Source organism: Branchiostoma lanceolatum, chromosome 9 (genome assembly GCF_035083965.1).
Source record: "Branchiostoma lanceolatum isolate klBraLanc5 chromosome 9, klBraLanc5.hap2, whole genome shotgun sequence".
NCBI lineage: Eukaryota > Metazoa > Chordata > Leptocardii > Amphioxiformes > Branchiostomatidae > Branchiostoma > Branchiostoma lanceolatum.
Window position 1 is genome coordinate 15358833 of NC_089730.1, and position 20932 is coordinate 15379764.

General features: G+C 40.2%; 1 protein-coding gene across 2 annotated transcripts in view; it reads left to right on the forward strand.

Annotated features, from left to right (window-relative positions):
* LOC136442068 (microtubule organization protein AKNA-like) overlaps positions 1 to 20599 on the forward strand; it is a 31713-nt gene extending 11114 nt beyond the window's left edge. The window contains exons 5-18 of one of the 2 annotated variants that reach the window (XM_066438680.1): positions 4574 to 4753; positions 5613 to 5721; positions 6223 to 6428; positions 6793 to 6857; positions 7165 to 7334; positions 8448 to 8563; positions 11550 to 11699; positions 12382 to 12602; positions 13091 to 13287; positions 13689 to 13827; positions 15788 to 16008; positions 17652 to 18072; positions 18484 to 18649; positions 19145 to 20599. In XM_066438680.1, coding sequence (XP_066294777.1) covers positions 4574 to 4753; positions 5613 to 5721; positions 6223 to 6428; positions 6793 to 6857; positions 7165 to 7334; positions 8448 to 8563; positions 11550 to 11699; positions 12382 to 12602; positions 13091 to 13287; positions 13689 to 13827; positions 15788 to 16008; positions 17652 to 18072; positions 18484 to 18649; positions 19145 to 19291 — 2508 coding nt within the window. In that variant the 3' untranslated portion in view covers positions 19292 to 20599. The remainder of the gene's footprint in view (positions 1 to 4573; positions 4754 to 5612; positions 5722 to 6222; positions 6429 to 6792; positions 6858 to 7164; positions 7335 to 8447; positions 8564 to 11549; positions 11700 to 12381; positions 12603 to 13090; positions 13288 to 13688; positions 13828 to 15787; positions 16009 to 17651; positions 18073 to 18483; positions 18650 to 19144) is intronic. The other variant, XM_066438681.1, reaches the window with a different exon arrangement.
* Positions 20600 to 20932: the final 333 nt, after the last annotated feature.

Below are 20932 nucleotides of genomic sequence, written 5' to 3' on the forward strand. Positions count from 1 at the left end.
GATGTCATAAAACTTAGCTTACTCTTCAGCAAAATCCCCCCCTCAGAATACAGGAAATAGCGTTTCAGAGGGTCAAGATTTCAAAATTTTCGTCGCGCCTTCGGCGCTCGTCATCGTGATCATGAAATTTCCTGTCGCCGCCGAATTTAAAGGGTTCGGAGCAGGCGTGCGAGAATGGCATACCCTAATAGGTCTCCTGCCACAAGATCAGGACGACTAGTGGCAAAAAAATGTCGTCTTCAGGGGTATCTCATGTTCTAAAAATGCTGAATTTACCGTTAAGCGTTATCGGCCGGCCTGAATTTACCGTTAAGCCTTATCGGCTGGCCTGAATTTACCGTTAAGCGTTGCCAGGACCCCCCCATGCAGACCCTCTGTTAAGGAATATGCTGGGTGAATATGAATAATTATTATTATTGTGTTAAACCAAGGAATATAGAGATTTTCTGTATTCCTTGGTTTCTGAGATTTCTGAAGTTTTTGCATCCAAAGTTCTGTCGTAAAGTTTACATAACACTGATAAGAATGTTTGGAGTTACACAGGTGGGTGTGTACCAGGTACAGACTAATGAATAATAGATAATGTAATCTCTGTACATGGCTGTTATTAATGGATCAGTGGCAGTCCTGTCAGATTTGATAGCTTAATATCCCCCTGGTGCTTCCTTAACACTGACAAGGGCAGGAAGGGCAAATTTACTGTAGATGACTTCATTTTGGAGAGTTACAAAATGCATGTAGTATTAAATTTAATGCTTAAAGCACTAGTATGTAATGTTCAGGTTATATCACATTAATGTCATACCTAGGCTGTCATATCGTTCAATAAGGGTATTCCAGACCAGGACGATATTTTGGATTATCACACAAGCATCTACTTGTATCACACGTAGTGGAAAGCGAAAACAATGTAGAAGACGCCCTAACATGCTTTATGAACATTTTTACCGATATCATTGACAAGCACGCTCCGGTGCGTAAACGTTCAGTAAGGGCAGCGCCGGCCCAATGGGTTGACGGTGACCTTCGAGAACTTATGCACCAGAGAGATCAGGCGAAACGCAAAGCTCAGGCATCTAAAGAGACAGCCGACCACAAGGCTTATAGAAGACTGCGGAATATAGTAGTTCGAGAAAACAGAAAAAAGAAAAAGGCCTTCTACACACAACAGATCGACCTACACAGTAGGAATAATGACAGCAAGCGACTGTGGCAAACAGTAAATGGAATGCTGGGTAGAAACATCAGAAAGACACCAAACTTTATTGAATCAGATGGACAAATTTTAATGAAACCAGCTGAAATTGCGGAGTATTTCAACAATTATTTCACTGAGAAAGTCACAAAACTCACAAGAGGCGACGATCCTGACACAGACAAGGCAGTCGAACCAATTAAAGAACATATCATGGCTGAGAAGTATTGCTCTTTCAGTTTTCAACAAGTATCAGTAGAACAGGTGGAAGAACAATTAAAATCACTTCACCCTGGCAGAGCCACCGGGCACGATGATATAGACAATACCTTGCTGAGGCTGTGTGCTAACTACATTGCCAAACCACTTGGCCACATTTTTAACCGCTCCCTTGTGCAAGGAATTTTCCCCTCCCAATGGAAGAAAGCTAAAGTAATTCCATTAATAAAAGACAAATCCTTCCCACTCAATGGACCAAATAGTCGCCCAATAAGCTTATTACCTGCCATAAGTAAAGTCATGGAGAGAATATGTCAGAAGCAAATACAAACTTACATGGTATCAAATGATATTTTCTCCGGTAACCAGCATGCGTATAAGCGCTTCCACTCCACTTCTAGCGCGCTCACACAAATGTCAGACTACTGGCTGGAAGAAATAGACAAGGGTAACTTAGTAGGAGCAGTTTTGTTAGATTTTAGCGCTGCTTTTGATGTTATCAATCATGAGATCTGTCTGGCCAAATTACAAAGTTATGGCTTTACACAATCTGCCATAAACTGGACAAGAAGCTACCTAGAAAACAGGAAACAGGCCGTGTTTGTGAATGGAAGCTACTCCTCATTCATTGAAACAAAATGTGGCGTACCCCAAGGCAGCTGCCTCGGTCCCCTTCTCTTCTGTATTTTCACAAACGATCTGCCAACGGTAACTACCCAAAGTGTGGTCGTGATGTATGCCGATGATTCCACCCCATCCACATCAGCTTCTGACATTACAGAATTACAAAATAAGCTGCAGACAGACTTATCTAAGATATGGAATTGGGTGAGGACAAACAAGTTAATCCTCAACATTGGCAAAACAAAATCAATCATCTTGGGTTCACCACATAGGCTAAAAAGGAAGCCGAAGCTACAACTTTCCATCGAAGGCAAAATCATTACACAGGTGGAACAGGCGGACTTACTAGGTGTCACTGTGGATCAGCAGCTCTCATGGGCTCTACAAGTAAACAAAACAAAGATGAAGATGGCAGGAGCTCTTGCTTCAATTAGGAAATATAAGGAATACTTCACTACCAACCTGTTGAAAACTGTGATACAGACCTTGGTCCTATCTCACCTAGATTACGGCTTAGTACTCACGTCCTCATCGCCTCAGACCCACCTAGACAAACTGCAAGTTATCCAGAATAGAGCAGCTAGGCTGGCAACAGGTGCATGTTTTGACGCAAACCTAGATGTACTACATAATCAGCTAAACTGGCCCTCAGTAAAAGAAAGACTTTTCACAGGCACTATCAACATATTCCATAAAGTAGTAAAGGAAAAACAGCCAAAATGCATTTTCAGTCGTTTAAAAACAATTAACACCGCACATTCTCACAACACCAGACTAGCACAGAAAGGAGCATTCCTGCTACCCAAACCCAGAACTAATGCCATTACTCGAACCTTCCTATATACAGAGCTATCAGAACATACAACACTCTACCAATTCACATTACATCCTCAAATCCACGTGCATTCAAAGTAAAAATCTGGTCCTGGACAAAAACTCAAAGACATAAAAACTCACCTATCAGCTCATGGTGGTAAACTTGACTATAGGACATCCGTATATTTCATGACCTCTGACCTCCACAATATCCAATATATGATAATATTATGTACATGTATGATATAATATGATAATAATGTTTCTGTTTATGTTAATTGAATGAGGATAATGATGAATTGATTGATTGATGTTATGAGTAATTTAATGTATTGTATAATATGATAAGGTTAAGAACGTTAATGATTGATTTATGCTAGTTGTCTGATCAACATTATCTGTATAATTTGTTGTTATGTATTTTATTCGATTGTGTGTAGAGGACTCCAGGAAGAATAGTTCAATGTAACTAATGGAGATTCCTAATAAACAAACAAACAAACAAAACAGGCTTTCATTGAATAATTTGAAAATACTTTGGGTGCCTAATTCGGACTTGAAATTGATGCTGTTACAAATTTTTGTTCAAGGCACAATATTTTCTCAACTTCTGGCACATTTTGCATTTGCTACCTTCGTAATATGTTGATAATGATAGTACATATATGTACGTGTATGCGCTCTGTTTGAATGAAGGTGAATATTCTATTCAGGAAATTCCACTTTCACAAGTCCCTCTTAGACACACTGTCATATATTATCCCATTTACAGTATGATGTATTTAGAGTACAAACAAGATGAATGTGTTATGATATCATATCAGCCAAAGAAGCACTTAATACTCCCCTCGGTACATTTGAACCTTGATCCTAAGTTCTCTTCCTTTGTCCCTGAACACAAAACCTGTCTGTTAAGACCCCTATCTATGTCACAAAAGTCCTCACAAGCATCTATCATAAAAGAGGTTCTTTGTGAGAGGTCAACTTTATCATTCAGGTCAAGAAATTTACCTTGAAACTGTGCCTGTTACCAGTTATGAAATTTTAATGGTCATGTGTCCTATTGAGTACAAAAGGCCAAGGTCTTGCCACCCATATCCTTTTCCAAAATCAAATTTGTAAGCACTTTTGCCTCCCAAAACCGTCACAGATAGTTTGGCAAGAACTGTTAGGAAGTCCGAACACACTCACACAGGTAACTTTTAACCTGTTTGCTGGTGCCTCAGTGCCCCAAAATGTTACTGAATTAGATGCACTAGTTAACTGTTGATTGGTATGTTTTGAAACATGTATAGATGATACATAGTTAATCTCTATGTGTCATCTGTGGTAAAATGTCATCCGAATCTGTGAATGAACTGTACAGACAATGGGATTAGATTAGCAGGGGTTTTTCTTGGAAAAAATTGCAAGGGGAGCATTTCGAGGGAGCGGAGTGACCAAGTGGGGGGATGGTGTGGAAGGGGGTTTCCCACTGTGTGGAGTTTTAGAGAAGTTTAAAATTACTGTCATACAGATCACAGAGAAAGACTGTGATCACATGTGGCCTAGTACCATTCCTAGTCAATCTGAATTTATGTTTGACAGAGAATCTGCTCCCCTGGGTAAAAGGGCGCATAGTGAGAGCATGGGGGTGCCTCTCTTCTCCTCTAAATTTCCCACTGTATCTTCTGCTGCAGAATGTTCTTCCAGGTATTAAGTCGATGTGCCTTCCTTCAGGTGGACTCATTTGAGGCCCTGCTGGACCTGAACCAGCTGAACCTGGCGGAGCAGGACGAGGTTCTGAGCCGCCTGCAGGCCGAGAACGACCGGCTGAACCAGGACTACCTGGACGCCAGGGACGAGCACGATAGAATGAGGCGCGCAGGAGATACCAAAGGGGAATTCGACGAAGACAAGGTATGGAAAATCTATTTTGATCAAATCATTTGCATTGACTATCCAATGTTTACACAGTTTCAGTGACGAGACATTTCCTGTTTAGTGGCGTTTTTATGTACTTTTTGTGATTTGACTTAACTGTAGAAAGTTGTCGATGTTGTCTGTCCTTTCACCAATAGATCTATAAGGTTTTAGTTTTCTGTTTATTGAACTCCAGGGGGTTAGTAATAACAATTACATGTTGGATTATTGGATGTTACAGGGCTTGAATTTCATTTTTGTGAATAAATGCACAAAAGAATGATGATGCGCAACATAAAATAAAGAATAATTACCAACCCTATCCTCTAAAAGACTTGAATCTGTAATTTTATAGCTCACTAGTTGGTGATACTCAGTTCAGTACCAAGGAGAGGTCCTGTGACAGATATGTAGTAGTTGGTGATGTTCCGTTCAGTTCCAAGGAGAGGTCCTGTCACAGATATGTAACAGTTGGTGATGCTCCGTTCAGTACCAAGGAGAGGTCTTTTCACAGATATGTAATTGTTGTGGTAATCAGTTCAGTACCATGGAGAGGTCCTGTCACAGATATGTAATAGTTGGTGATACTCAGTTCAGTACCAAGGAGAGGTCCTGTCACAGATATATAATAGCTGGTGATACTCAATTCAGTACAAAGGAGACCACGCAAATTTAATTTGGACTATTGTACAATGGTACCATCACCTGACATACCCTACAAAAATAGTGAGTCGGTGCACCCACAGCAAATAAAAAACAAAATAAAATATCAGCTCCAATTTCGGGTGCACAAAAGCATGCACTCAGTATTTCAAGCCGAGTGTTAACTGCATATTTTCATGTCCCATTTTCCCAGTCTGTTGCAGGGAAGCTTCATCAGCTTGGAATGCGGTTAGAAGACATCGGTGAACGGGTGGAGAACAACAGGACCAACCCCAGCCCCGACACCACGCAACCAGACACAGGTAAAACAAGACATTGTCAAGAACAAACAGATACAGCAATTCTCCTATTCCATACATGAGTAACCTGCACAATAAGTCTGGTCAATAATGTTGTTACTTTCCTGACCTGTAGAATATAACATGAATCACATGCACCATGTGAATGCACATGTTATGTGGAATAGTGTATGTATGATATATGATTGTCTTGATTATTGTAAACAAGTGTGATATAAGATGCAATATCGTGCATCCATTTTACTATTCTTAACATGCAACATTGATGTGCGATATAAGCCATAGTTGAAGCTTTGTGAATGCTCCAACATAAGAGTATGGCTCTGTATGTTTGTATGATGATTTTAACCTTGAAATTTCTAACTTGAATGTAATTCAGTGTTCCACTGCAACATTTCAGTGAATATATCTTGAATCTTGAGCTTGAAGGACTCTGAACTAGCCACAGAACCCATGGAGGTGTTCCACTGAGACATTTCAATAAATACATCTTGAATCTTAAAGGTACAAGCTTGAGGGACTCTGAACTAGCCACAGATCCCCTGGAGGAGAGCGTCCACACCCAGATGGACCTGCCCCTGGAGGAGGAGCTGGAGGAACAGAGGAGGAGGATGGAGGAGGAGTTTGGCAGGCTGATGGACAGGTACAGCCAGCTGAAGGGGCTGCCACGCACACCTGACAGGGACAGGGAGATACAGGACCTCATGCAGGTAAGGAATGAATGAAGACCTCTCTTGTACATTTTTGCCCCACTGGGCTAAGCACAGGACACATGTTAACAAACACATAGTACATATTCATGACTTTGTGCATATAAACGTCTAGTATACTCTAGTACTTTCGGCTTCCTCTCACTTCTTGGTAATTGTATATTGTAGGAGGCTGTTATTAGAGTTAGAGGCTGTAAGGAATATAAATTCTCTTTACTATTCAAGCATCTGAAGTGGGGGAAATTACTTAACACAAAACTGAAAAGAATTATTCTATTGCTATCATACAAAGGATAGTCTACAGTAAAATGTACTTCATTTTCTACTTTATCTAAACTACAAAATTGTTTTTCTGTCTTTGTAGCAACTACAGGAGTTGAGAAGAGATGCGCCATTATCGCTGGACTTGCCACCAGAGTTAGATGACAGGTAACATCAATTTTTGCTTTCAACCAAAGATCATTGAGTACTGCATGCATATGTATATACATGTAGTGGAGCCAGACTTTAAACATTTTTGGTACCCTTTTACACTGTTACAGTCACATAATTCAGTTACTTAGTCACAAAGCCATTTTGCGAGTTCAGTGTTTTTGTCTTATGTGTGAGCCTATTTCTTCTTTGTAATAATCCATTCATCACAAATTTCTTCTACTTGCATTCTTTTATACGTTTCCTTATCAATACTTTTTCCCGTCTATACTCATTGTTGCCCACATGTACCTTCTGTATCCAGTATGTCCCAATTGTCCAGTCCACAATTGGAGGATACAGACCTTCCTGAAGAGGAGCGATCTCGTCTGCCCTCCCGTCTGCTTGGACGCACCCCCGGTCAGCCCTCGCACCAGGACACGAGTCACGACCAGTCGTCTCTACAGTTCCCTCCAGACAGCCCAGAGAGAAAAGGTAAAGACCTGCTTCTGCCAACTCTTAATGGTGGCAAAGTGGTTTAGCTTTGGCTAGAGACATCCTCTCAGATTGGACATAAAACCGGAGGTCGTTTGTTTGAGGAGGGCCACACCTCCACCATGTTAAAGAACTCACCACACGTATCAAAAAGAGTCTGGGTTCATCCCAGTGTGTACATGAGTATCACACCTGGCAGCCTGGTCTTATGCAGCTTAAGGTACTTACTGTACAAAACTCGGGTGTGTTACTCAATGAGGGATGAAGCATTGAAGATCATGTTGTATGAAAACGTTGCATCAGGACATCCCAGATAGAAAATGGTACTAGTTAAAAGGAGACCAACATCTGCTAGTTCAAATGAGCTAGAATAGCATAATTTTAAGATGGAACTTGATATGGAAACCTTCATGCTTGCCAAATACGGTCCATGGATTTGGTTTGAGGATATGTAACATAATACACATTGTACTTATTGCTGATGTATTTGAATGCAGATAATAGTTCTGTTGAATTAGAAATTGCTACTTAATTCTGACTCATATCTAGTTCTTTTTTATTTAAGACTTTTATAGATGTACAAAATATGTTTTTTTCTTGCTTTTCATTTGTAACAGTGAACAGCTGTGAGATGAATTTGCTGCCGTAACAAGCGAAAAATCAATTAATACTGCAGTAAGAATAAATACCAACAGGTGTTTCTGCTAGACACTTGCTGGAAGGGCTCTACCATTTATGGACTTGAAAAGGGGTGTTCAAATTGAATATCCTACGTATTTTGTTGACAAAAGTAGATTTTATGCAGAACATAACATAAACACATAGTATTATAGGCTCTATATTAATATGCAGAAAGTACCTAGTCTAACTTTCAAATAGGATAGATGGATTTTCATGATTGCAAATTTTTATGTATAGAAAAATTCTATAGCTTTGTCCCCTACCATAATTTTCAGTGGTCTGGTCCTTAGACCTTCAGCAGAAATGTAATCACAGAAGGGTGACAGTTTTTGGCAGCAAAAATGCCTCTAAAATCAGAACGCCAATCTGATGCTGCGACTTTGCTGTCCCCCGAGAAAATCCTGACAATCCAGAACTATCTTGTCTGTGTAGAGAACCAGTGGGAGAGTAGAAGGGACCAGGAGTCGGAAGATGACACCCCTCCAGTTGTCAGACCCAAGGAGAGAAGGAATGCCTCTCATAGCAGAGGGCCCAAGTCTCAGAATAAGGTGGGTTTGATACAAAATGTATGTCTGTAGTGCCAGTACTGTACATGTATGTATTGTGTACTGTTTGGATTTGGTTTGTGTTGTTATGTAATATTGAATCATGAAAAATGCAGTCAATTTTATCTATAGCTCTAAAAAGTGCTCAAAATTTTACAATATGATATCACAGAGGTCAGAGCATTGTGGAGATTTCAGTCACTATTTTTTACTTTAGCCAATAAAAGAAATATTTCCTCTGTCACAAACTGATAAATGTTTGTCAAAATGATGGCTGATTGTATCAAATATTCACATGGTACATACGTGCATGCAGTGTAATGTACCACTCGTGAAACAAATTTGTGATTGTCATGCTACAATGTATTACGATCGTCTCACAATGTTTCAATCCTGTCACTATTTAATTCTGCAAGATAACTATATTCAGTAGTAAAAGTAATTTGAAATCTCTGTTATTGGTATGTATTGCTCCTTGCTGTACTTAGACGTTGTAGTATTTTCTGTATTATGAAATCAATGCATGTCTGTGACCAATTGCATTTTTTCTTGATGACATCCATGCATACTACAGGATTCGTGCATGGAAACAACTTGCACCTCAAGCCAGATATTTTCAGAACAAAACCTGGTGGGCATGATTATATTTCACATCATGGTGATAAGATAGAATTTCCTTTTTCCTTTGATATTTAAACTACACATTAGCAGGAATCCGCAAATGAGTCTGGTTGCCATGGTACTGGTTGCTATGGTAACAATGCTAGTGACATGCAGCATGCACACATTTGGTATTTTTGGGTTTAGATAATGTATGAATTGGTCATTATGATTTCAGCTGATTGGTCTGTTTTATATGATTTAATGCTTTCAATTGGTGATTTAATGATTTTGATTCACAATTTTGTTCCTTCTTTTTTAGATTGTAGAGATCATTAATGAAATCCTTTTTTTCTCCAGGCACAGCTATTTTATACAAATGTATTCTATAATACACTCAGTCTTCTTTTTTAGATGTAGGTATTACAGTTTAGATACTTGATATTGGTCACAGTAAAACATTGGTTACCATCAGCCTAATTGTTTGAAACAGCAACTGTTACTCTGTCTTTTTTTAATTTATTGGACTTTCTGTAATTGAATTGTACATACAAAATACAGGCAAAACAAAAAAAAGAATGATTCCTTACAATAAATTAAAGTTCATCTTCAAAAGTTCTCTGCTAACATTTTTGGATGACTGAAGTGTAGGGCGGTGTACATATATATGTCCATGTACCTAAACCCTGTACCTGTACCTATCCAGTACCTGTGAAATTGTTTACAACAGGTCCCGAACATTAAGTGTACCTGTACCTGTATCTGCCAATTGTAACAATTTATGGTAACCAATATTTTACTGTTTTTGTTGTTCTGACTGTGTCCTTTGTTTAAAAGCAGCAACCATGTTCAGTTGTGGACTGTACCAGCAGTATCAGCTTACCCCACTGTGAAAAACAAACTACAGCAGAACTCAGCATGGAACAGAGTCTGCCTACAGAAGACGCTACTGCAGACCACAATGTGTGTCAGTTCCAACAGGATAGACACTCAGAGGAACAATCTGGCCATGAAAGCAAGAAAGAAATCAGGCTATCCAAAAATGATGTTGATTTTGATACAAGGTCCTTTCAGAATTGCAAACAGGGAACAAACAAGGAAAAGTTTGGTGATGTTTCTTCCAGTGATGGCAGACTTCTTACTGGAAAAGATGAAGATGGGAAACATAAGAAAGGGATAGAAGATATTGAGGAAACAGATACACAAAAAAATGGTGGGAAAGATGAGGACAAGGATATTGTAAGAAATCATGAAGAAAATGGAAAATCAGATATTGTAAGAAATACTGAAAAAGATAAAGAAACAGATTTTGCAACAAATGTTGAGGAAACAGAAGTTGTAAGAAAAGATGAGAAAGATGAGAAAACAGATATAGTAAGAAATGCTGAAAGACATGAGGAAACAGATACTGTAAGAAACACTGATGAATCATCTCACGTAGACAAAGATCTTGTGAAGTTTGTGCAAGATTGTCTGGAAGAACCATCATCTGCGTATGACCCAAGTGCTTCTATACAGCCTACAACATCTAACATAGGTTCTTCCAATAATGCTGACGAGAATGATGTGCCTTGTGATGAAGGTGATGTCACTTCTCTACCAAAGGGACGGAGAGACTTGTCAGAGTTTCACGACATCAACAATGAAAGCATGCCAATGGTCTCATTGCTTTTGGACAGCAGTCCCAACTCTAGTTACACAGATGGTGGTAAGAAACATACTAGATGTATGAAAACTAAGCACAACTCACAAGGAAGGAAAGAAGATGCAGTAGAAAGTGTTGGAAAGAGAAATACAACTGAAGATGTTGTATGTGAGAAGATGTATAAAGAAGAGGACAACATGGCCTGCACAGAAACTAGCAGATCAGGCTCTTGTGATGTCTGTGTTGTGCATGAGCAACCTCAGGTGAACCAGCTTGCAACATGGTGCAATTTGTGTTTTGCACTGTGCAGAAACTCTTGCACTTCGCAATGTAAGGTGCAGTCAGCCTCTGAGTCATGTGTCTTGCACATAAACAATCCCGTATCTCAGTGTTAAAGGCCTCACAACCGCACACTTAGTTGTGATGGTTTTTCTTGTGTTGTAGACTTTTCAGTTGGTGGCATGGAGGAAAACTCAGTCAGCTGTTTGGTTGGTCATTGGTTTTGCATATTACCAGGCTGGATAAGCTGAAGGCATGGCTTGCATTGATGTATGCCCTGCTGTTGCCTTTCCACTATGTTTAACAGCGTCATTTGAATGGCTTTAAGATCTTACTTTGGCCAGGTATCAGATTCTGTTTGAGTTTCTTCTAACAGCACTGGGTTTATCTTCTTGCATCAGCTAAGCCTCTTATATCTTGCCACTGTGATATTTCTGTTATAACAAATGTACTGGTTGTTTTCAGGATGATGTGCCTTTACCAGACAACATGTCCAATAGGCTGACTGAGAGTAGACGGTCGTCCACAATGTTCCAGCCATGTAGGCAGTCCTCTGATCTCCCCAGACCTATCCTTAAAGCTCAAAATCAAGACAGATGTGATCACTGTGGCCAGGTGGATGTTATAAAATAATACTACATAACTCCACTTTTACAGCTGCTGCTATGTTGTCGTTCTGGTTAAGGTTAAATTGAGTTCTACATATAGACTGAGAATTGCACTGTTGCTGTTTTGTAACTTGTTTTCCCATTCTTATGATGATTTCACTTGACTTTTTCTTAGATTCATGGTGATTGGATGCTGAAAGCTTTTATATGTAATCGCAATGCTTTTCCCTTTATTTTTCATTACTGCATGAATAAATGAAGTACAATCATGTACAGTCCTCTCAGGCTAGGATAACTACATGTAGTTAAGAGTGAGGTCTTTGTTTCAGCATTTGCATGATTTCGCAACCATATTTTTTACCATTTTGAACTTTTCCTACAGGTCTTCTTAGTGTTAAAGTTTTTAACTTGCTCTTTGTTATATGACATTTCCATTTATATCATTTTCCCATCCTAATAATGATTTAACTTTTTCTAAGAATCATTGATCATTGGATGCCGAGAACTCTTCTGTTGCAATGTTTTTCACAACATGAATTAATTAAGGGTGGCGACTTTGTTTCAGCACTTGCATGATATTTTTTCTCCCAGGTCTTTGTAGTATAACAGTTAAAAACTTTCATTTTCACCGCAGTTAACTTGTACTGTACTAGTCAAGTGTGTACTCATGGTTTTGTACAATACCCTAGCCATTGCAGTCCCAGCCATCCACACATGTGGGCAGCACTAGCAGCGTAGCGGACAGCGGACGTTCCTCCCCGACACACCGTCCCGTTGCCAAGGCAACGCAGAACCAGCCCCAGCAGGAGGCGGAGATCGACAGCGGGTTCATCGGGTCGGAGAGCAGCCGACAGTCCCAGATGACCACGCCCCTCGTACCGAAGAGAGAGCCACGCACTACGCGGGAACGGTTAGTTTTTCTCAATGCATTTTGTTGAAGATTGCGGTATAGCTAATATTCTACATTCATGTCATACCAGGGCTGGGATAGTGTTCAATATGGGTGGTCCGGACTGGTCTAGATTCTGCGATATTGCACAGGCTTCGAAGTTGTATTGCATGGATTTTCATCAAACGATTAGAATGCGCTTTAAGTGACACTGTGCCTCTTTCAAATATTCAAATGCCAGATTAAAAGCTTTGAATATTGGATTCAGACATTGCAAGTGATGTTGTTACATTTTTTTGTTCGAGGACACAAAACTTTCTCAACTTCTGGCGCATGTTACATTGAAACGTGTGTTTTTTCATATGAATATGACATATGAATTACAACACGATGTATTCTGCATCACCCTCGGTCCCAGCCTGTCTACACTCACTAGGTTTTTTTTTAAATTAGCTCTTTGCTATAATTTGAGTATCATAATGCTTACAACACATTTATGCTGTCACCAGACACAGGTCTCCAGTCACCACCCAGGTCAGTCAGAAGCCGTCACGCCCCGGCAGTGGACACCGCAACGTCACCAAGCACAGACCCACGCCCGTGCAGCAGGTTTCCGACAGCGACAGTCCCGAGGAACGGCCCACCACCGTGAGAGAGGTTCAGCCTGCCAGGCCTGGTGGGAAGAAGAACCCAAGTAAACCACAGGGTGGGTGAACAACATGCTATCAGTCTTACAAATTTGTTCTACTTTGTAAGACTGGTATTATATACATGTATAGAGAGGTTGCCAAGAAAGGGTCTGATCTTATAGTTATACCAATGAGCCTGCTACCCTGCCATGGCGGTTGCCCAGTGTTACAATAAACAGCTACCTGGACATAAATGGAAACATGTTTTAAGGAAATTGTTATTCCTGGTAAAGAGGGTATCAAACACCTTCGCCCACACCGCAAACACCGTTATTACTTGAAGGAGGCTTCTGTCCTACACACTCTTGTTAACCTTTCTTGATATGTTGCATTTATGTGAAGGGTAAAGTGCCCTCTTGAACTACACGGTCATTCCCTCCCCACTCATGTGGCTTTTGTCTACTTCTGTTCTCCCCAGAGATGACAACGTCCCAGCGTAGGCGCCCGCCGTCCACCCGTTCCCGCAGCAGTAACACGTCACACAAGCGGCACTACTCCAGCAGCGAGGACGACATCTCCCGCCGCAGCGTGGCCAGCAGCAGGGGCAGCAGCAGGGAGTAAGTACAACCAACTGTTGGTCTGTGATTCTGTGACGGATTCTTGTTAGCAACACGTAACTATCTAAAACATAATGTGTAATACCACACAGTACAATGTCATGTATAACCTGCTATCCAAACCAATCATAGCTGCTGATTCTTTTTCATCATCTCTGGTCAACGTTGCACCAGAGTAACGGCTGTTGCATAAGATATATCTTTGGATACAAGTAGTAGAGAGTAAGTACAACAATCTGTGATTCTGTTAGAAATTCTCATTAGCAACATCTAGCAGTATCTAGAACATCATGCATATACTGTATATGATTATAGCCTGCTATCCAAACCTATCATAGTGCCGAGTCTTTTTCATCGTCTTTGGTTAACGTTGCATCAGAGTAATGGCCGTTGCATAAGATTTATCTTTGGACAAGCATATGAACCTATATATGAAATATGAACCTTGAATATACAAACACGACCTTAAAGTTCTACATACATGCCCTTGTTAGCTTGGTCAGTAGTCTTGGAATGGGGACCAATATGTGTAATGTGTTTGTCAATCAGTTAGTCCGGTGTCTTAGAGCATCATTTTTACATTATGGTCAGGCACCAGCCAGTCTGTGAAAGTTTAGTTAGTAACTTAGGGAATTAGTTTGGCAACTGTTCTTTGTCAAGACTATTTTACGCAACATACAGTCACTGAGTTTTGCAGTCAATTTGGTTTCAATCTGAAGTACATGTAATTGTTGACTGGTACACATATTCTAAGGTGCCCCTTTTCTGCTAGATCTTTGGGTGGACACATTTGCATCGACTAGCCCATAAGTACACAGGATATGTTTCCCCATGTCGCTGTGTGATAATTATTAACCTAAAAACAAACAGTATAAAGCTAAATTCACACTAGTTAGTGGCAATTAGTCTTTCCCATGTATTCTCACTGTCTTTTGAAAGTCGACCCAGAGTGTTAGCGTTTCGACCAACGCCATTCAATGCAAGGTCCTTGAAACCTGCTTATTTGTACAAGAGGTAACTTAACACCAAGCATGTAGAACAATTAGAGCCCCCTTTGGGAGGTAGGACAATAGCACGGTCCATGGTAGACTTCAAACCAATAGTGAGTTTCCCGCCACTCCAACATGAATGGGCTGCAACACTTTGTCTAAAATGGGGGTGTTGAATATGTTTAAAAGTAAAATAACATTGGTCCTGTTGTTAACAAATACTTCTAAATTAGACTACTAAACTAAGGAAGTAATTTGTATGAAATTCAACTGTTGAATCACTATTTGTGAAGACCTTTGTGGGGTTTTTTAATGGCATTTTCATTGAAGTAAACGCACATGAAAATGGTATGGCCCATACCTCACATTCCAAGCAGAAGCGTGCAGTCTTGGTTCAGTTCTTACAACAGCATAGTTATGTTGCAAATCCTATTTTGTTGGTGAAAGATTGTCCATCGATTTACCTCTAGAGTTTTGGGCCATGTCGTTGTCCTCGGAAGAAGAAGAATACAGGTGGGGTATTTGGTCTTGAGCAGTTGTGTTGTTGTATAAATTGGAACATTACTCAGTATAAGTTGTAGTTGATAGACCTTTACAAGGCTCATAAAATGTTAAGCTTAGTCTAGAACTTGTGATTGATTATGGCAACTGTTCTATTGCAATGTTGTATGCATTGCTGATGTTTATTTTCAAATGGCTTGCTAATTGTGAGTGACAAGTACTGAAATGGCTAGCAGGTGTGTAACACTGGCAAGATACAATCTGGTGCTGTTGTTTCTGGTTGGAATTTTTTGTTATTTGTATTTTCAACAGCTCATAGATGTGACTGTGCATAAAGTTTTCCTGTTGTCTTTTTCGGGGGTGACAAGTGAGAGATTGACTTTGGGGTATATTTAGCATAGTATCGTAGGCTTTTCAATTTCAAGTTTAGTTCCCCTTTAATGATTGTTTCTGCCATTATGTCTGTACAGTGAAGCCATCCAGGGTCTGAAGAGGGAGATAGAGAACATGAGAGAAGAGCTGGACGACAGACTACGGCGCGCACAGGCCCGAGACCGTCCGGGGAAGTCTGGCCTCCCCTCCACGCCGCGTGAGCCGGTCCGCGCCTACCCCATGGAGGGGTCGTACATAGAGGACGAAGACGATAGAAGAGAACCTCCTCGATCCGGCAGCTTAAAGGGACCATATACAGGTGAGAGATTAGAGATCATATCGCCGTGGCACAAGCGGTAATACAACGATGCTGCTTGGCCATCCCGATCAAATATCATGGATCTGTGGGCTGGAGTTCAATCCTACATCATAGGGTTGGCCCCAGCTCGAGCATGTTGTATGGGGCTACATTCATCATTTTGGATGGTGACGTAAAGCCAGCAGCCCCATGTATGAGGGAACTTCCGACATAAGCGTCAAGCGTCAAACCTCTGCACGTAAATTATTGAGCACAACACACTTATCAAGAAGAGTAGGGGTGATCCTGTGTGTTTGGCAAAAAAAGCGAGCCGTAGCAAAGCTGCATTACAATGCTACATGTATTAGCTTCTTGAAAAAGCATCATGTTTCACCTCAATTGAGGATGACTGCTTTACCTTTACTAACTTTTGACTCCTTGGTTAGTCTTCCAAGAAAGCACTTCAAGCCCACCTGGACTATGGTAGGCTGGTTTTCAATAGAGCTATATTAGAAGACTATCAGAGCTTTCACAGCCTGTTTCACCAAGTAAAGCCTTATTGGACACGCAGCTTAGGGAGATGAACTCAGTATTACAGACTCTATTGTCTCATCAACTGGCATGGCTTTAAAATGTAGTCTTTACTTAAATTGTAGTTTACACCTCTGACTAAGTCAGATCACATGCCTGTTTTGTGTTAGGGATTGGCCCATACTAAGTTGTGCGCTAATCTTTCAGCCTGTGTATACAGACTTGTTGCTTAGCGAAATTGAGTCCAATAATCTCTACTTACCCTCAGTCTAATTCACAAACAGGCCAAAGGGAATCTTAGGTCCAAAAATTTGGGTCATGCACAAAATGGGTGAACTGCACTTCTTGTCAATTCTGCAAGGGAGCATTTGACACTTAGGGATAATGTAATCTGTGAAATATCTATGATACCGGTATTCTGAAATAAAATGAAATAATAGTGTGAGTCAAATACATTGTACAGTTGTGTATTTTACTAGAAATTATATATCAAAAGTATTTTTGATTACTGAATATCATTGTACAGTCAAGATTGTTTTTCATGTTCTACTTTCCTTCTAACAAGTTGTTTTTTGGTACAATGTCATCATCTTTTCATCATACAGTTTTTCTTCTCTCTCTCAATACTGTTCTCTCTCTCCTCTCTCTGCCTGTTTTTCTGTGTTCTACAGTTCTCCTTCAAAGACTTGTCCTCTCCCTCTGATTTTCAGTGTAAGTAAGTGTGGAAAACTTTTGTGTCTTTTCGTTGTCTGTTGCCTGTGATGCATGTACATGTTTGTAAACTAACTTCTTGTGATGCAGAGTTTCATTTATCATTGTGATTGATGTGATATACTTGCATATGTAACAACTGATTAGCCTGGATGCCGTCCTATATAGTTTACCGGGACTTCTACATGTGTAAACTTACCCGAGAATGGTAGTCTGTGTAACACAAACTCTGCTTTCTGAGGCTGTAACAGTGGCTGGCGGATGTTTGGCAGGCTACTATAAGTGTGATTTAATCATCCTACGAGAATGGGAGCCCCAGTAAACTAAATAGGATGGCACCCTGGCTTACAAAATACATAAGTATCGTTTGTAAATGTTTAAACTTTTACATAAAATAGCAGTTTTTACTCTCTATCATATAGGTAAGGACTACACGCCATATGCCACAAGACGTCGCCCTCCATTCACAGAAACTTCTCCAATGGACACTCGCGACCTCCGTTCTTCACATTCGAGAACGCGGACGCCATCGCCAGTAGGTAGCGAAAGACGATCTACGCGTCGGACGCGGGACCGCTCCACATCTCCACTCGACACGCGACCGAAGGAGCTGGGGCGCTCAGATTTGGGTTATACGCCGAGGAGGGCCGGATCGTACGTACGAACGGCGGGACCGTGTCCGCTGTGTGGTGGAAGCGGGGTCCACACCCATGGGGAGTACGTACACCCACCCCCAGAGCCGGTGGAGTACAGATATGTCCCTGTCAACTCGTCTACCGCTCCTGTTAGTCCTGTGGTTCACTACGTCCCTGTGTCTCCCAGATATGTGCCTACAACACCCAGGTTAGTAGTGCATTGATTGTGTGTGTGTAGTTATGATTACAGAATTTCAAGGATGCAAATTTTCCTTGTTGACAATTTTTTACTACAGAAAGATATACCTATGTACCTGTTTTACTATGATTATGTAGTCCACAGTGAAGTGCTATGGCAATGGCTGCTTCAGGCTCGTGTCAGCTGGCATTTTGCCCAACTTGAACTTTTTGTCTAAGTTTTGTTTTATTGTACACCAACACATTGTACAGTTTAATGTTTCATGCCTGTCTCTTTTTAAAAGTCAGGCCTGATGAAAAATACAAATAGATAGAAAGCTGGGTTATCATCCGTTTTAAAATTGAGAAGTCTGATGATCACTGTTTGTCTCTCTCTCTATCCATGTCTGAATGATACATGTATTGGACTTTTTTTGTTCAGAACTCTACAGTACGAGGAGGTTGCCCCTTCCCCAGGGGTGGTGTACAGCCCCTACCCCTCACCTGTAGTGTACGTCAGCCCCAGGAGGGGCAGGGTACGGTACTACCAGCGCAAATACAGCATCACGGAGACCGAGGAAGAAGAGGGAACAGACGACGAGCTTAGGGTATGCACATTCTTTGAATGACTAGAATAACCCACTACGTTTTGAATGCAGTAGTTGTTTTCTTTTGAATCTTTTTGTATTATTTCAAACTTCTCCCAGCTCCTTATTTATGTTAGCAATGTGATTTTCCTGCCACATTTTACACTTTACTGAAAGACGTGCTTTGAATGTGTTTAAAAAAGGCAGTAAGAGTTATTGTATGAGACGGTGAGATCTAGGGCATTGCCAAGTTGTATTTTGTATGATGTTTAAAAACAAATCTGTGCATGACTACAGAATTTTTCATTTGCAAAATGCATGATATTGTCAAGCCAGGCATTCGCTGAGACTAAGAGGCACAATATTGGTGGCATGTCAGGGGATTCAAATCCAGGACCTCTAGGATCTGGGCCAAACGCCCTAACCATTACGCCAACACGACACCACCCCTATTTTGTATAATCATGTACATGTATTTCAAGTATGTTTTCTAATTTTCCGTCTTCCTCCCACCAGTTGTCCCATCTACACCTCGGGAGTTCGTTGGAGAGGGCAGAGAGGGCGGCGAGAGACATGAAGCGACGGTCACGAAAGATGGCGAACACGCTAGACACAAGCTTGTCCAGATCTAAGGCTAAACTCTCTGCCATTGACTGGTACTAACTCCACAAACCACTCATTCATGCCTTCATGACAAAGGGGAAACACTCAGGTTCATTTCATAAGTACCATAATCTGTGGACATTTTAAATTAATGGTAGTCTAACTACATGTATTAAAAGAGTACATTGTATACTTTCGGCAGTACTAAAAGTGATCTTGCTTAGATATCTCCAGTATTCTTTCTCCCTATGATGAAAATTGCCAAGTTTTAATTTGTCTCGTACTTTTGTGGAAGTTTTTCTATATCAGTTTCAATGAAAATAGATGGATCCTTGTATGAAAGAATGACATTTCTATCCTACAACTGACAAACTTGAAAAATATGATAATGTCAGATGTTTCAGAAGTGCCTTTATTCAAAACCCACATTTTAAAACAAAAATGAATGAAGTATTTTCAATGAAGTCCTTTTCAAAGCTCAATAAAAGAGGGATTTTTGATATTGTACATTGTACAGTCTTTGGAAACTGTAAGAGAAATAGTCTGTACTGATAGGGATTTTAATACATGTTGCATTCAACATGTCAGAACATGTTAACTTCTATAGCGCTTGTAAATGTTCATTGGCAAATAACATGGAATTTTTTTCCGTCCTTGCTTTTTAAAAATCTTGTGGAAGAACAAAATGTTGTCATATTATGACATTGTATACTTTACAATTAATCTTTAGTTGTGGTGTTGGAAATGGTGCTAAATTATGCTATATAACATCTGTGTTGCCATCTTAAGCTGAAGTGTTTCTTATAATAGGTTTGCTTGTCAGAAATTTTGGTAAGGTATTGTACGTGTGCTTCCATTGTCTGTTGACCCTGTATTTATTATTGACTGGACTCATATTCAGGATTAAGGACTTAAACGCTTCTATCAATAGTCACTCTATAGATTCCTAGTCTAAGAATTCTGTTAAGTACTACTGTAGTAGGTGTAGTTATTGTCAATAGCCTGTATGCCTGCTTCTACAGAAAAGTGTTCTATCTGTATTTACAGCTATGGCAGGAATGTGTTACCGGTAACTAAGACCTGCTGTAATTTTTTGAATTTTTTCAGTATTTCATGTACAATTTTGTCTGAATTTCTGGTATTGACATTAGTCACATAAGTTACTTGACATGCATTGATGTCTTTCCATGTAAGTCAATGAAGTTACTTTCTATTGTATGTCTCTTTCTCATGTAAGGGCCCTAGGGCAGGAAGTGCTTCTCGTTCAAAAGTTAATGGCAAAAATTCTATTTTAACTAAAAAGACAAGTTCTTGTATGTTTGTACATCCATGTTTATGATAAAAATGAAGCATTCCAGGAAACAGTAACCTGATTTTACTCATTCTTGTGTCTGCCTTTGTGCACTATACTACATGTACATCATTTCTTGCAAGTACAGTCAAATCTGTACAATAGACCACCTCTACACAAGGAGGTTATATAGACCTCCTTGCTCTACCATCTGGCCAATGTCACCACTTTAAGTGGTCCCTTAGATAATTTTTTTCCATTGACACAAACATTAAGCATCCTGTCTAATGTGACCACATGTCCACATAGTCCCTCAGTGGTCTTCTTTAGCAGTTTTGATCGTATGAAACTATAACATGCAGTTTTCTTATTAATACAAGGTGGTACTGCTGAACCCACAAAATGCGTTA